At 35.4% G+C, this 16,514-nt stretch overlaps 1 protein-coding gene across 1 annotated transcript in view; it reads left to right on the top strand.

The window, feature by feature from the left end:
• The window catches only part of LOC124955841, a 96,938-nt gene that overhangs the window by 72,026 nt on the left and 8,398 nt on the right, over positions 1-16,514 (top strand). Inside the window, exons 5-13 of the mRNA XM_047510861.1 lie at positions 4,460-4,581; positions 5,452-5,781; positions 7,466-7,903; positions 10,457-10,989; positions 12,222-12,707; positions 12,939-13,293; positions 13,446-14,347; positions 14,525-14,697; positions 14,788-15,013. Coding sequence (XP_047366817.1) covers positions 5,632-5,781; positions 7,466-7,903; positions 10,457-10,989; positions 12,222-12,707; positions 12,939-13,293; positions 13,446-14,347; positions 14,525-14,697; positions 14,788-15,013 — 3,263 coding nt within the window. The 5' untranslated portion in view covers positions 4,460-4,581; positions 5,452-5,631. The remainder of the gene's footprint in view (positions 1-4,459; positions 4,582-5,451; positions 5,782-7,465; positions 7,904-10,456; positions 10,990-12,221; positions 12,708-12,938; positions 13,294-13,445; positions 14,348-14,524; positions 14,698-14,787; positions 15,014-16,514) is intronic.

The following is a 16,514-nucleotide window of genomic DNA, read 5'->3' as shown; positions in this document are numbered from 1 at the left end:
ACGCTTTAGCAGAGGGTTGATAATTGAATATGTACGCCCTCTCCTTTTCTCTTCCCTCTTTCTGTATATCGACTCTTTCAGTTACGCACGATCGACCACGTGCGGTCTGTGTCTATACCGCACGTGCACACTATATTTCGTTTATAAAAGAGATCGCTGCGAAATTCCGACGTTTTCTTTTTTCTCTCTTTTTCTTTCTCTTTCTCTCTCTCTCTCTCTCTCTCTCTTTGTTTCTTTCTACCTTTGTTTTTGTTTATCACTAGATCTAAGCTTGAAATAATAACAAAAAGCAAGAGAGAAAGGAAAGAAAATAAAGAAAGATTGACAAAAGGATTCATTCCGAAGTTTATTACTTGCGTACTATTTATTTTTGTTTCCTCGTTTTTTGCGTTCTCGTACGTTTGTTCGAAAGGTTTGACTTAAGAAAAAAAAAAAAAAAAATAAGTAAATAAATAAAGAGAAAGAGAGAGGAAAGAAGATAAAGAAGATATAAAGTATCGCATCGCGTTTAACAAAAAAAAAAAAAAAAAAAAAAAAAAAGAAGAATAAAAAAGAAAAGAAAAGAAAGAAAAAGGGGACAAGACATTCGTGTAGCGCATTCATAACCGCGAGGGAAGAAGGCAGTAAGAGAGGGAGGGTTGTTGATGCTTCCTAGATTGGTGCCACCCTCGAAAAGAAGGAAAGCACTCCAGCGTGTAACAGTGACGGCAGTGGGTTTAACTGCTTGCTTGCTTGGTTGCTTGTACCCTCCTTCAACGAAGCGCGACTTGGCACCTTTATTTCCGGTGACATCGGGTCCTGTGGGACTTTGGACCGGGAAAAGGGAATCACCGGTCTCTCACCGCCATAATTTCCGTTCGTTTTTTAATCCGGCGCACGTGCGTCGCGAAAGAGAGAAGAGATAAAGAACGATGTATGAAAGAGAGAGAGAGAGATAGAGATAGAGAAACTGAACAAATATAGAATTCTAACGTAAATAATATTTTACTAAATATTTACGATCTTATTGACATCATTGTTTTCTTATATATACATATATATGTGGGCACGTATATGAAAATAAAAAGAGAGAGAGAGAGAGAGAGAGAGAGAGAGAGAGAGAGAAAAATGCAGAGAAAAAAATAAAGAAGAAGAAGATTGACGGGAAAGTTATCAAGTTATATTAAAATAATTTATCTTTCAAGTGACTTAACAGAAAATGAAAGAAAATAAATCAAAGATCGACGTCTCGTATTTATATTAAAGAAATAATGAATCCTTTCCAAGATTTTCTTAATCTTTAGTATATAGTAAATGTGTATATGTGTGTGTGTATACCACTCAAGAAATAATTCAAATTGATTTTCTTAATAAAGACTATTATATATGTGTTCTTGTTTGTTCACTTCGTATATATATATATATATGTGTGTGTGTGTGTGTGTGTGTGTGTTACGTAGCACACAGAGAAACTTGTTTATCACGTAGATGAGAGTTAGTTCGTTCCGCGTCGAAAGTTAGCGGACTCGATTCACTAAAGATAAACTCGACAGAAGCGAGAGAGAAGTTTCTCCACTTTCTTGTATGTATTCTGTCTCCTCTCTCTCTTCCTTTTTCTCTGTGTATGTGTATGTGTATATGTATTAGTGCGTCAACGTTGGACTTCTCTTGGGTTTCAGGACGGTCGAGTGGACGTGGCTTTAACGTCACGTTAACTTCACGAAACGTCGATAAATCTTCCAGGCGCGAAAAGTTTTCTCTTCCTGTTTTATGGGAAAGAGAGAGAGGGAGAGAGAGAAAAAGGGGAAAAAAGGGGGATAAAAGGAAAGAGGAAAATTACAAAGCTTATTTATCCACAGATAATTAACCTCAATTGAATAATATTATTAATGATTATTGCAAATAAAATTTAACTTGTTAAATCTTTGATCTAATTTGACATTTTTTTTTTTTTTGTTTTTCTTCTTCCTTTTTTTGTCATCTTTTTGCCATTGTTAATGGTTAATAAAACACATGTATCATGAAAGAAAAAAAAAAAAAAAAAAGAGAAAAGGAATAATGGACGAACGTACGAATGCTTTAATCAAGGCCAAAAGTTTACCCTCGGTATCATCGTTATTATAGCATGGTACACTCGCGATAAATTACAGGGGGGTAGTTGCAGTCGTTTCGAGTAACCCTTTCAATCGTATACGACCAGTAGAATAGAGTAGAGTAGTAGTTCCAACCGTTTGAGTTGGCAACCGTAGAAACGGACCACTAACGAGCTCTTGTTTCTAACTAATCGTTAGACCGGCGTTAGTTCAAATGGCTACTCGTTACCGATTAAATCCCTACGGATCCCTTTCGTTATTAGGGAAATTTAAGATGAACGTTTTCTTTGATCAGTTTTGAAAGAAAAAAAAAATCCATTTTGTTTCTTCTTTTTTTTTTTTTTTTTTTTTTTTCCTCAGCGATCCACAGTCGACACAGAAAAGACGACAAATTTGTGATCGACATTTATAGACAATACGTTTGACTGGCCAATAGAAATCGAATATATATATATATTCCTACCTTTTCCGTTTCCAGTTTAATTAGTTAATATATCTCTAAGGCACACGTTAGGGAGGAATGCCGTGGTAAAAGCGCTTTGACAGGGAACACACCCTATACACCCCCGAAATTGTGAAAGGGTGGCTCGCATTACCTTGGGGTGCGCGTCCTTCCTTGTCTCTGAGTTTCTCTACTCTGAACCTAAACGAGCTTTTGGGATGAGAGTATGAGGATGGGGACGAGGACGAGGAAGGGGTGGTGTTGTGTGGTATGGGGGTGAGTAGGGGTTACGCGAGAAATGACGAACGTATTAGTCTCGGAGGGATGCTCCGAGAGTTTTCATTTCTTTCGCAAGAATTGTCCTATGAATTTATGCTAAACAAGAATCGACCGATCATCAACGAATGGGATCACAAAGTGGAAAATCCAATTTCGTCTTGTATAAAATGTATGTAAAACTTATCGAGAACTATGAATATTTTAAATCCATATATATAAATAAATTAGTAGAAGTATGTAATTAAATAAAAATAGATAAATACGTATGTACGTTAATTATTTAATATTACGAAATATATAATATTTAATATTTCGAAATATTAATTTTTCTTCCTCTTCTAATGGAATATTAGGTAAAGTAATTTTAGTTAGTTAGAATGGCACCCTACGTTGCAACATCGAATTTAGTCGAAACATTATGCAGGTACTGGATTAGCACAGAAGGTTTACAAAGAGAGACAGATATACTGTCAGACAGATAGACACAAAGAGAAAGAGAGAGAAGATCCTTCGAGAGCTTAACAGAATTACAACTTTCAGGAGAGAGATTAACATAGGCAATCGAATTCGACGGATTTAGACTGTCCTAAGACTTCAGTCGAAGTTCGAAGAGGGTGTTTGAAGTTGTGAACATTTCAATTCGAAAAAAAAATGAGAGAAAGAGAGAGAGAGACAGAGAGAAAGAATATGAGTGAAAGAAAATATATGACGTTGATGAGAATGATTGAATCACGAAGACCTTTTTAGATCTTTTTTTTTTTTCTCTTTTTCTCTCTACCATTTTTCTATTTTTTCTCTTCCTCTTTTTCTCTCTCTCTCTCTCTCTCTCTCTCATTTTTTTTTCTTCTTTTTCATTTTTTCTTTTTTTCTTTATTCCCCTTCGTTCACGTGGCGATACGTGATCGGAAGTGAAAAACATCAGGAACACGTTGAGTCTATGGGATCGTGTCCGACGTGTATGGCATCCCATTCGATTGCTCCTTCGGGATAAAATTTTGTACTTTACTTTATGCTCTCCCAAGAGAAAATGCCCTTCCTTCTTCTTTCGCAAATAAGCAACTCACTGGAAAGAGAGAGATAGAGGGAGGGAGATCTTTATATACATTGAATTTTAATATTCCGTACAGGTTTATCCTTTTTTCTCTTTCCTTTTTTTTTTTTTTTTTCTTTTTTTTTCTTTTTTTTTCCAAAAATTATATTACTTACAGGAAATGTGTTAAATGATCTTCGGAAATCGTATGGACATTTTGATAAATGTTGCGATTGTTGTTTCTACAAATTGCAATAATTTAATTATGTATTAATTAATTAACTTAATTATCTATACATGAAATTACAATATTCACAATACAATAATTGAAATTATCGTCGTATCAGTTGTTGCGAAATAATCATTATAGATTAGATTGTTACGTAAATATTTACATAATAGTTTAATCTCCTTATATATTATAAATTATGAATTGTAATGAAAATAGTTAATTAGGATTACATAAATATTTTTTTTATCATTGAATAATAGGAAATAAAAATTGTTAGAAAAAAAAGAAAATTCAAAGCCTTGCCAAAGGAGGAATTTGATTTGAATTAGAAAGATTGTAATTTGTTAAGAGTTAGAAAAATAATCAAAATTATACAAAATAATATTCGCATTAATTTGTTTTAGATTCATCTTCCGAGACGGAGGAATGGCGTGTGGGAGAGAAAAAATGTCTTGGCTTACAACGTTAAGAAAATAAAATGACGAAAGGCTTTACTTTATTGAAACAATGACGACGAAAACTTAAGGTTAGTATGTTGATTAAACGATAAACAAATTAATAAACAAAGTTTCACGTTTAATTTTCACGTTAAATGATGATGACTCGAGAGACTGATGATGATCATAAAAAATAAAAGAAAGAAAAAATAAATAAATAAATAGAAAAAAAAAAAAAAAAAAAAAAAAAATATGCATCGTTTTTCGAAATGCATCATGAGAGATATCTATGTGTGTAATACTTATATACGACAAGGTAATTCAAGAGGATGTATAAAATATGCGAAAACGAAACTTGCTGATAGTCTATTGGGAATCGATGATCATAATCGATTACTTGATACATTGCACGTGTGCGCTTCATGTGCGAGGAGGACTTTTACAATATACATAGATTGAAAAGTCTCTGTTAACTACAAGATATTATATCCTTGAAAGGAATCATGTGTGTGTGTGTGTATATATATATATAAATGGAAATGTGCCAAGGATCGATATTAAAATGAGAAAAAGGATAAAATTGTTTCTTTGTATTCGATAAGAATAGAAAATGATTCGATCAAATCGAGATTAAATTTGGAATGTTTTTTAAAATTTTCTACTTAATCTTGTAATTAATGAAATTAAGAAAGTTTCTATATATCGATCAAAAGTTATGTGGACGATTTTTTTTTTTTTTTTTTTTTTTTTTTTTTTTTATCAAAATTGTGCAAAAAGAAAAAGGAAAGAAAAAGAATAAGAAAATTAGCCTGACGTGTTGTCTCGTAGGATGTAATTAATACTTGAAAATCATCTATTATTACATATATACACTTTTTTTTTCTTTTTCTAAATTATTTTTACAGAAAAATTTTTCAATCAACATTGACTATATTTATATTTGTTATATAAATTCGCAGATTAGAGACCGTTTCCGATCATAGAAACGGACAATGTATTCGATGGACGAGCTGATGATATATAAGGAATAAAAATTAAAAAAAGGAAGAGAGGGCTCCCTGTTTAAAATTGTGTCGACCTCTGTCCACTTGTGCAATTTTCAACGTGGCGCAGTTCCGTTGAACGGAATCCTTTGCAACATGTTCGGGACGAAATTGCGCACGTGGATGGAGGCACACATTGTGCGATCAAAGAAAAAGAAGGATCGTAAAAAGGGCGATAAGGGATTCGATTCTAACTGCAATTCACCGAGAAGTCACAGTGCCAATAGATCGCCTGCTTTGCATCAAGTGAGTGAACTTATCCTCTTAAAAAAAAAAAAACTTTTATCTCTCTTCTTCTTATTCTTCTCTCTTATCTTTCGTTTGTTGTCTTCCTCCTAAAAACAAAACAAAAAAAAAATCGAGAGCATAGAAACATCTCTAATACGTTTTTATCAATCGATCAATTTGAAAATTCATTTCGTCATTACCCCCAACATTTTTCGTTCATCATTTCTTTTTACATTCTTCTTATCTTCTCTCTTTTTTCTTTTCTTTTTTTTCCTTTTTTTTTTTTTTTTTTTTTTTTTTTGGATAATTTAACGAACACGATCGGCGGTACAAGGCACGAATTAGCCAGTGAAAACAATCCAATTAGAGATATCGTTCAATTGGAAATTCGATGTCCTCGCTTTTCTCTTTTTTATTTATTTATTATTTTTTTTTAATATCCTTAAAAGTGAACACAGAACGATCCATACTTCGATGATTGAAAAAAAATCGATTTATTGGAGTGCAATATTCAAATTAAAAAAAAAAATATATATATATATATATATATATGTATGTATGTATCCAATGCTCGTGTAGATCCTCAGGAAGTTCTATAACATAAAAGGAGCCACTGGAGTCTCGTTTATCGATCGTCGAGATTGCAACGTGCTAAACACTTTGCTCATCCTCTTTCAACGATCTACCTTCTAGTTTATTCTTAGAGGCTTCCACTCCGCGGAGATGTACGCCTTTCTTCTCTAACAAACCCTTTCTTATAACTCTTACCTGTTAACGAGAGAAAAAGAGAGAGAAAGAGGAGAAAAAAGGGAAGTAGTAGGGAAAAATAAAAGAGAGAGAGAGAGAGAGAGAGAGAAAGAGATTGAAGGAGAAAAGCGAAGGTAGAGAAAGACCTAGTTTAGTATTCTTGCCCAAGGTCTATCCAAGAGAAAAACAACGTTCGTTGTTTCGCAACCCTAGAAAAGCAAAGTTGTCTTCTATCTCATTTTTTTTTTTTTTTTTTTTTTTTTCTTTTTTTTTATGACCATCTCTCTCTCTCTCTCTCTGTCTCTGTCTCTTTCTCTCTGTCTTTCTCTCTATTCTTCACTTTACCTTTACCTCTCTAATTTCTTCTCATTTTCCCTTAGCTATCTAATTATACCTAACTCTCCAGTTCTTAAACCTTTTAGATGGTACTAACGCTACTACTACTATTACTACTACTACTTACGTAGTTGCTTTACAATACCGAATATAATTCTCAATCTTGAATGGTTGTAACGAGTAAAGTAAACGTTTTAACGTCGAGTAAAAAGTCTTTTATATAATTTGACGAAGGAACGTCGGGTTGCGACTCAATAAGAAATTTCATTTGCTAATCTATTAAAGATTTTTCACGTCTGACCAATACTACGGATCGTCTACTTTCGATCGAGATTTTCTATCAATAACTTTACTTCGAATTTAGAAATTATTTATTATATTGTTCTTTTCTTTCTTTTTCTTTTTTCGATGAACGAAAAAACAAAACGAAATGATACTTTGATAAACGAGTTTCGATCCAAAAAACAGGATCATTTTTAATTTAATTTTAATTTAACATCGATCTTAATTAATTTGAATTATTTAATCGATATAACAAATAAATTAAAAATATCTTTTTAAGCATCGAATGATTATTTTTTCTGTCCTTTTTTTTTTTTTTTTCTTTCTTTCTTTTTAGGTACATCCTGTGAACTCACCAACGAGAAACGGCGTGGACGGAATTCGATTGCACGGTGGATCCAGTGGTGGTGTTGTTGGTAGTATTGGTGGTGTTGGTGGTGGTGGCGAGGGTTACGCTGGAACGGTGACCACCTCTTCCGGTACGTCCGGTGGTACCGGAAGCGTGAATCTTTCTTCTCCGGAAAGTGCCTACAGTACCGGATACTCGACGGACGGTACGTCGCCCGGTACGAGCTTTCCGCCCGAGTATTACATCAATATCAGGACGGGCACGCATTATTTTCAAAGTAACAATAAAGGTAGGGCGCAGGGAAATGCGGGGAGGATCGACGAGAGATCGAACGAGTCTACGAAGTCCTCGAACATGACCGGTGACAGTAGTAAGCAGCCAAAGGACGTACGTACGAGTACCACCCCGGCCAAGCTCAACACGCTCGTAAGTAATTTATTTGACTTTCTTTATCTTCTTTTTAATTCTTTCCATTGCTATGGGCGCATATATACGTCCGGAAAAGGCTATACCACCGGCGTGGCCTGTGGACGCGCATATATGCGCCCTGCGAAGGCTTTAATCGTTTACTATTGTCTCATGCGTATGTTCAGTCCCCAGCGATCACATCCGCGCGGGCCGCATGCCGCTCACACGAAGTGCTTCAGCTTAGAACAGCTCGCAGTCAAAGGGTTTAACGTGAAAAAATAAATATAACAAAGGAAAAGAAATTTTTAAGAGTTTTTCCAAAAAGATCGATCGAAGAAGTGCGATGAAATAATATTAATTGCCTTTTAAAATTCCCTTTAAAATATACAATTAAAATACAAATAAACATTGTAAAATGTATAAAGGTCCTTGCTTCTGCAGTTTTAATTGGATCACATTGCAACGATTTACAATGGAGTACGATGTTAATCGTGATTGACTTTTGAAATAAATTATTTTTTATTCGATTGTCCAGAAAAATTGTTCGTCGTTCAATGAAATCAAATAACGAAAATTAAAAAAATTTATCGTAAATGTAAAAAGTTAGAGGACTCATGTCAAGTGCTATGATGGTTAAATTAAAAAAAAAAAAAAGAAAAAAAAAAGGAAAAAAAATTCAAAAAGTGGAGTCAATCAATTTGGCTTATGAAAGGCTCATACATATATATATATATATATGTGTGTGTGTGTATGTGTATCTTATCAAAAAAAATTTTCCAGGATATCATCTGAGTTTACTCTTTAACGATGGCCTCTCGATTCCATACAATGACACGGAAGTAGCAAAGTTTTCTTTTGAATTCCCCTTTTGACATGATAGACAAGAGACGTAGCGAAGTTCGCGTTCGTCGTAGCGAGATTAGCATCGTTTCACAAAACCACTAAGCTTTTACCCCTTTGGTGATCCTCCTCCCTTCCTCTACGTCTTCTCTTAGAGAGATTCTTGTGATGCTTTGACGTCTCGGGTTCAACGACATCTCACCTCTCTCTTTCTCTCTTCTCTTCCGTCACCTTCCCTTTCTCTCTCTCTCTCTCTCTCTCTCTTCCTCTCTCTCTCTCTCCCTTTTTCACCTTGCACAAACCAAAACTTATACATTTTAGAACGAAACTTCTCACGGTTCAATAAACGAGAGAGCTCGGAGTTACTACTAGTTCAGTTTCCCACGAATGCCAAACACCGATTTTGGCGATAACGAGCGATTCGCGAGAGAACGGATCATTAACGTTAACGCGAGAGGCACGAGAATAGTTTCAGACGTTTCCAAGTGAAATCGATTTCCGAAAGGTCTGACGAACAATAGTTCTTTACTCATTTCTCTTTATCTTTTCTCTCTTTTCTCTTTACACATATATATGTATATGTCCTTTCGTACTTCCTAGATATATTATTAGATATATAATATTAATAATGAAGGAATAAATTAATCAAAAATTACGAGACAAATAATTTAAGTACTTAATTACGTTTGGGAGGAAGAAAATTTATCGAAGAAAAAAAGAAGATGTCGATGTACTTTTAACGAGTAAAAAAAAAAGAAAAAAGAAAAAAGTAACAGTGAGAACGAGGTGTTCGAAACGAATGAGATGAATGAGAGGGGTGAATCGTTAAAGGCGATTTAAAAAAAAAAAGAAACTTCTCGCATTGTCCTTGGCCGATCGAGCGATGCAGTGCGAAATTTTTCTTTGTTGTTTTTTTACTTTCTTTTTCCTTTTTGCTTTTCTCTCTCTCTCTCTCTCTCTCTCTCTCTCTCTCTCTTTCTCTCTTTTCTAAAGACGAGGATCGACGAATTGAACACCCACTCGAGAAAGGATTTCACTTCATCCTCCTTCATTCTCTTTGGTGTGGTGGTCCATCCGCGCGTTCCATCGTCTGGTACAATCGAACGGACGTTTTCGCGGAAGCGCTTAAACGAGCGGTCGACGGAAAAGCATTATTGAGTTTCCTCAACCCACCCTCCCTCCTTCATCCCCATTCACCCTTCTCTCTTCTCTTTCTCTTTCTCTTCCGCAGTCACTCCCTTTAAACCGCACCCCTTATTCTCGAGAAACGTTCGTCCTCCTCTCTCTCTCTCTCTCTCTCTCTCTCCCTCTTTCTTTCTCTCTTCCTGTGTGTGTGTGTGTGTGTGTGTATGCTTAGAAAGGAATGAAAAATGAACTCTGCGCTCGCTCGTTCGTTCCCTCTCTTTTAGCTTAGTAGTAGCATAGCGATCGATTTGCTTTCGCAAGGCAAACTCTCTTCATATTCCGTTCTCGAGGCAGTCACGTTCACAAATTAATCCTCGTTAGCGAATTAACGGAAAAGTCTTCCTCGATATTTATCCCGTTCGAGTTTCATCCATGTCTATTTTTTCTTTTCTTTCTCTCTTTTTTTTTTCCTCTTCTTAAACACCATTTAAAGAGCAAGTTCGAAAAAAAGTATAAAAGGGAAGTAATATCGTTGATGTATCACATTTAATAATGAAATAATATAAATGCTTGTGGTAGATTACAGTAGGAAAGAAATATTTACAGAGCGCCGAAGTTACGATCAATCGTGGATCGAAACAACTGCAACAACAACATCAGCAACAACTGCAACAACAACAGCAGCAGCAACAACAACTGCAACAACAACAACAGCAGCAACAACAACAACAGCAGCAGCAGCAACAACAACAACAACAACAGCAACAGCAACAACCACAGACTCCGCAAAGACAACAAGAAAGTTCCCATCGAAGAACAGAATCCTTCTCAGCTGATTCCTCTAGGAACAATCTTCCTGTTCCATCCTCGATACCTCCCCCACTCGTTGTCTCGCCAACCGTACAATCACCTCGCGAACGATCACGAATAAGAACGAATCCTTGGTTGTCGGCAAACTCTTCTGGTTCCAGCACTACCGGCTTTAAATCTAGGTTAACACTCGATGAAACCAGCAGTAGTTCGGGTCTAAAGCTGACCGAATCATCCGGTAGCGCAAGTGACGTCAATGTTAACAGCGCCAGAGAGAGTCTGACGAAGAGGGAACATCGTCAGGAGAGTCTCAGCGCTGGACGTAGTCCGTTAGTAATATTAAAAAAAAATTACGATTTTTTCCTCTTTAAAAAATTAATATATATATATATATATATTTTTTCATCATCATCATCATCATTATTATTATAAATTTCAAAAGTCGATCTCTCCGATCTATCCTACGATATAGTATCATTGAAAACATTTTATCGAGAACATTTTTCTTTTCTTTTCTTTTGTTTTTTTCTTTTTCCTTTTTTTTTTTTTTTCTTTCTTTTTTTCTCCCTACAATGGTAACAATGATGCCAATGAATGTCGTGGCTCCCAACAATGACAGATAATAATTCTCAGGTACAATTTCAATGGGACATATCGTTTTGATATATTCGCGTGAAAGATATCGAATGAAAGGTGGACGATCGATAATACCACCCCTTTCCTCCCCCTTCCCTCCTTCCCGGTTATATGGGATAGCCAACGCAAATAGCAAATACATTCTTGTTGAGAGCTTGCGAACGACGTTGACATCAAAGGAAACGACGATGTTAACAATGTGCAGGACGTAAACGTGTTTTCAAAAGTTTCACCGTGTCGATGTAGGTGGTTGGTGATGGTGGTCGTGGTGGTGGTGGTGATAGTTGGTTAGATAGAAATATATTGAATTAGAGTCAACTTAAAGCCGATGAGTCGTTTTAAAACGATAAAGATTATATTCTTTATTATCTTATTTTTCTTTTATTTTCTTTCTCCTTCTTCTTCTTCTTTTTCTTTTTTTTTTTCTTTTTTAACACGAAGTGATTTAAAGCGTCTGCGATAAAAAAAGAAACACGAAGTACGAAATAAGAATTTCAAATAGAGATCTTCGATAATCAATCAGATCGAATATAAACCCCCCGCCCTCCCTCCTTCTGACGTATGTTCGATGACGTACAAAGATGATGGACCATCTCGTTTGATATCATCCCTATCAAAAGATATTCTGAAGATATATAAAACGCACGCCATTGCATCTTCTCGTCCCTATTATCTCTCGACCTTTCATTTGGAGTAACCATTCCGAGCTTTCCAACAAATATTTACTTTTCGTCCTGAACGAAGGAGGAGGAGTAATATTGGATAAGTTCCAATAGTATAAGTTTAGTCCCATGCTTTTTGGACATCCTGCATATATATATATATACTTATTTAGATAAAAAATATTAAATAAATCGTTAGTCGTTCGTTAGTTTTTCAATGATCATTTTAACGAGACAGATAATTTTTGTACTCTCCGACATAGGATAAATCAAAATTGGAGGATTCTACCTGGTATGGATATTAGACCGAAGATACCATTGGCGATGCAACGTCGTACAAGTAGCAGCAGCTCATCGGGATCATCGGTAACACGAAGTGCTCGTTCGTCCGAGGACGACATAACGTTGAACGAAATGATGGGGAAATTCGACGAGAGTTATGTTTACGAAAAGGAAACGGATATATTGTCGGATAGCGATCCAACCGATTGCGAGGATTACATAGATTCTTTGTCGGACGTTGATACGGGTCAAGATGGTGGCGATGAGAATGATCCATTTGAAAATGATTTCGATTATATCGACAATGGTTCCTTCCTTGACTTAGATAATCTCGAATGTTCTGCCAATTTTCCTAATACCGGTCACTGTACTTATTTTACGTTTACGAGCGAGTTAAGTAGACGTGGCACAAGATTGAGAGAGTCCTTTTTGAAACGTAGAAACAAGGACGAGATTCTTCCTCAAAGGTATTTATAAATATATTTTATGATGATTATGATCGGGAGGGGGAGGGGGCAAAAGGGAAGAGAAAAAAGAAAGAAAGAAAAAGAAGAAGGATCGATTGAAATATTAATTGGAATTAATTTTTTTCTTTTTTCGACGTACGAAAATATTCGAAATGATTATTTTACTTTTTTTTTTTTTTCTTTTTTCCTTTTTCTTTTTTCTTTTCTTTATTTTCTTTTTTTCTTTTTCAGGACTATAAGTATAAGGAACACGGCGAAGAGACAAAGTATTCGATACAAAAAGACGGACGAGAAACAGACGGACAAACGAAAAAAGAGAATATCACAGCGTAGAAAACCAAATATGGAGAAGTTCGACGACGAGACGGCAAATTTGAATCGAGTATTGGTCGAGAGAATGTTGCTGAAGAATTCTGGATTTAATCAGGGTAGTAGAAGCGTAGGCGGTACGCCAATATGCTTGCGCCGTAAGAAGCACGACGTTAATAAAAATCTTTCGCCCATGAGATTGAACGATAATAATCAATCGATCATACATCAGCCTACGATCGTCGAAAACGAGGTCGTCAAAAGACGTTCGAATTCGGTATTATTATCGTTTTTGTTTTTACAATAAATAAAACAATAGAAACGAACATATCTATAATTATTATTATTATTATTATTATTATTATTTTATTAACCTCTTTTTTTTTTTGCGAGTTAACATCGTCCGATTAATTTGCTTTATTTTTACAGGTGAGTTATGTAAATGGAAACATTGTGAGAAGACAGGTCACTGGTAACACATACATGGCCACGTTCGCTTCTGAAATAGCACTGATCGAAGCGGACAAGGAAGCCGACAGGAAGTATCGCGAGTTGATTATGGAAGCTGAAAATATCTTGGTAAATATGCAAAAGAATCAAAGCTCCCTGCCGATCGTACCGTCGCCATCGCGTAAGTTCCACAATGGTCTGGCGAATAAGCGTGTCGAACTGATCAAGAACACGGAATTGAACATCGAGCTTGCTTTGTCGAAAAGTAGAAATTCACAACCGGAATTGCAAAGCGGTAATATAAGGGATATCGAGCATACCAGTCCAAAGAGACAATTCACGCAGCCATGTTCGCCCGTTCATCGTTTTATGGAAAGAAATTCGTGTGGAAACATATCGAGGGATGTTCCCTATAAACAGGACATTTCGAATTGTCCTGATTCACCTTACGTATCAAGAAGAACGCCTCAAGGTTCACCTAATAGAACCCTCGTTCATTCACGTTTACGCGGTATTTGTCCTACTACTACTAGTACTACTACAACTACTATTACTTCTACTACTACTACTGCTACCACCGGTGTAAAGGACAACGGCCGTGCTCGAGTTATCTTGAATTGCAACGGAGTGACACAGTCTGCCGTTGAAACGAACGATTGTCAACCCTCTCAAGGTTCCTTCCCTAATAAGTCTCAGCACAGAGATTCACGATTAACTGTAGATAATAGGAAGGACTCGAGAGTTTCAATAACGAACAAGGAGGATGAGGATGAAGAGGAAGAGGAGGAGGAGGAGGAGGATGGTGGTGGTGTGACATCGAGCTCGTCGGATTCCGAGGAGAAATGTGACATCAGGCGGAGACCACCTCTGATGACGTTCAGGTGGAATTTTTTTTTAAGAATTAATCGATATATTTTAAATTAATGAAATAATGTAAAGAAATATGTACGCGTTATATATATGGATCTATCTGTCCCGTCTCTTGTATATTTGATATATATATTTCTTCTTTTTTTTTTTTTTTTTTTTTTTTTTTTTTTTTTTTTTTCCTTTTACAGATCAATCGATATGGGCCCGATCAAAGAAGGCTCTTCTTACTGTCCTCAGAGTGAACCAGTTAAAAGAAAGATTTATGCCGGTAGTGCGACTTACGGTAGGATACAAAAGACATTAGGTCATCATCAAGTATTATTAAGAAATTCTGATGGCGATACGGCCACCGATGATACCGGTGAGCCAACTTCAAATCTTTTCCAAAACTACCATATTCTACCATATCAAAGAAGATCCTTTTTAAACTCGTTCGTATCACTGGATTCAGATGATTCACGAAGATCCTTGAAGGAGAAAGTAGCACAATTACGTCAAGAGCGTTTAGCAGCCGAGGCGAATGCTAACGTTCAAGACTCTCAATTATTTCAACAACAGCTTACTCAGCTAAGAAGGCAAATGTTGATGCAAACTATCGAAGGTTTAAAACGTAGCCTCGAAGATCAATCGGCTACGTTGAAGCAAACTTGTTTGGAGCCGGTATTGTCCGATGAATTGCCTTGAATGATTAATTGTTACGATGCTCGATGTTCAGCTTATCATTTAAAAAGAGAACGAATCTTCCTCAAATCATCATCATTCGTAACTTCGCTCGAGAGAAAAACTGGATTTTCTTCTCTTTAGCGATCATCATTATATACCGTGCTTTAACACAATGAAACACGTACACAACACACTATTCATTAATTAAAAAACTACTGGCACCATTATTACGTGCAACGTGATTATGACTGACGAATTTACAGAATTATTATACTGCTCGTTAAATAAGATAAAGAAGAGAAGAGAGAAAGAATGAGAGAGAGAGAGAGAGAGAGAGAGAGAGAGAGAGAGAGAGAGAGAGGGAGAGAGAGAGTAGTATATATCCGTGAAAAATACTCAAGTTTTATCTAGATAGGTAGATATCATCGATTGATGATAATTTATATAAAAGAAAAAGGGGAAAAAAAAAGAAATGAAAGAAAGAAAGAAAGAAAAGAAAAAAGACCGATCTAACGATGGAGAGAGAATCTGCTGTAAGTATTTTTCAGGAATATTCTCAACAGCCAAATTTCGTTTGCATATTTTTTATTTTTTATTTCTTTTTTTTTTTTTTTTTTTTTTTTTTTTTGTCATCGAATTATAATATGTAATGTGATTTCGCCGAAGATAAAATGGATCTATGAGGCAGAGTATCGATGGAAGCAATTGTATATAGCTGAATTACTACCGAATGCTGACGCATGTTGCGCAAACGAATCGATGTATTTTTCTGCCTGTCTAATAACGTGGTAAGACATTCGTAATTGAAGATGTTGTATATTTTTAAGGGCATCATTCTCTTTGTCTACATGATTCAAACGACGCTTCAAGTATTACCTTCTCTTTTTTTTCTGCTAATATATATATATATATATATATATATTTTTTTTTTTTTTCTTTTTTTTTTTCTACTTTTGTTCATTGACAATTCGAAGTAGATATTTCACACTATTTGTCATAGTGACATTCTAGCAAGTGTTCACATTAATAGGAAATATTAATAATATTTCAATTGGGATCTTCCATGATTAGGTTTCCTCGACTATAATAGTGTGTTCAGATAAAGGAGAAGTAAAAATTTCCAATAAATTTGTAGAAATCTTTGGACTTTGTCTTTGACGGGCCTATTCGGAGGTGTCGCTTTAATCTTTAACAGAAGCTTGATAAAGAAAAGAATTCTAAAAGTCGTCGGAAAAGAAAAAAAGAAAAATAAACACGAATAAATACTAAACGAATGTTAAAAAAAAAAAAAAAAAACAAAAAGGAAAAAAAAAAAGGAAAAAAAAATGCATGTAGTCTATTCATATAGCAAATCTAGGAATTCACATCTAGCAGAAGCATAAACAGGTAGGTAATATGATGAACTATAATCGATTAGATATTAGGAAATTCCTTAAATTGTGTACCCAATGAATATGGCCCAAATTTATCCCATAAAAAAAAAACTTGTTCTATCGCAGAATAAACAGTACGCGC

The sequence above is a fragment of the Vespa velutina genome, chromosome 19 (genome assembly GCF_912470025.1).
Source record: "Vespa velutina chromosome 19, iVesVel2.1, whole genome shotgun sequence".
Taxonomy (NCBI): domain Eukaryota; kingdom Metazoa; phylum Arthropoda; class Insecta; order Hymenoptera; family Vespidae; genus Vespa; species Vespa velutina.
Note: the sequence above shows the minus strand (reverse complement) of the source record. Positions and strands in the feature narration are given on the sequence as shown.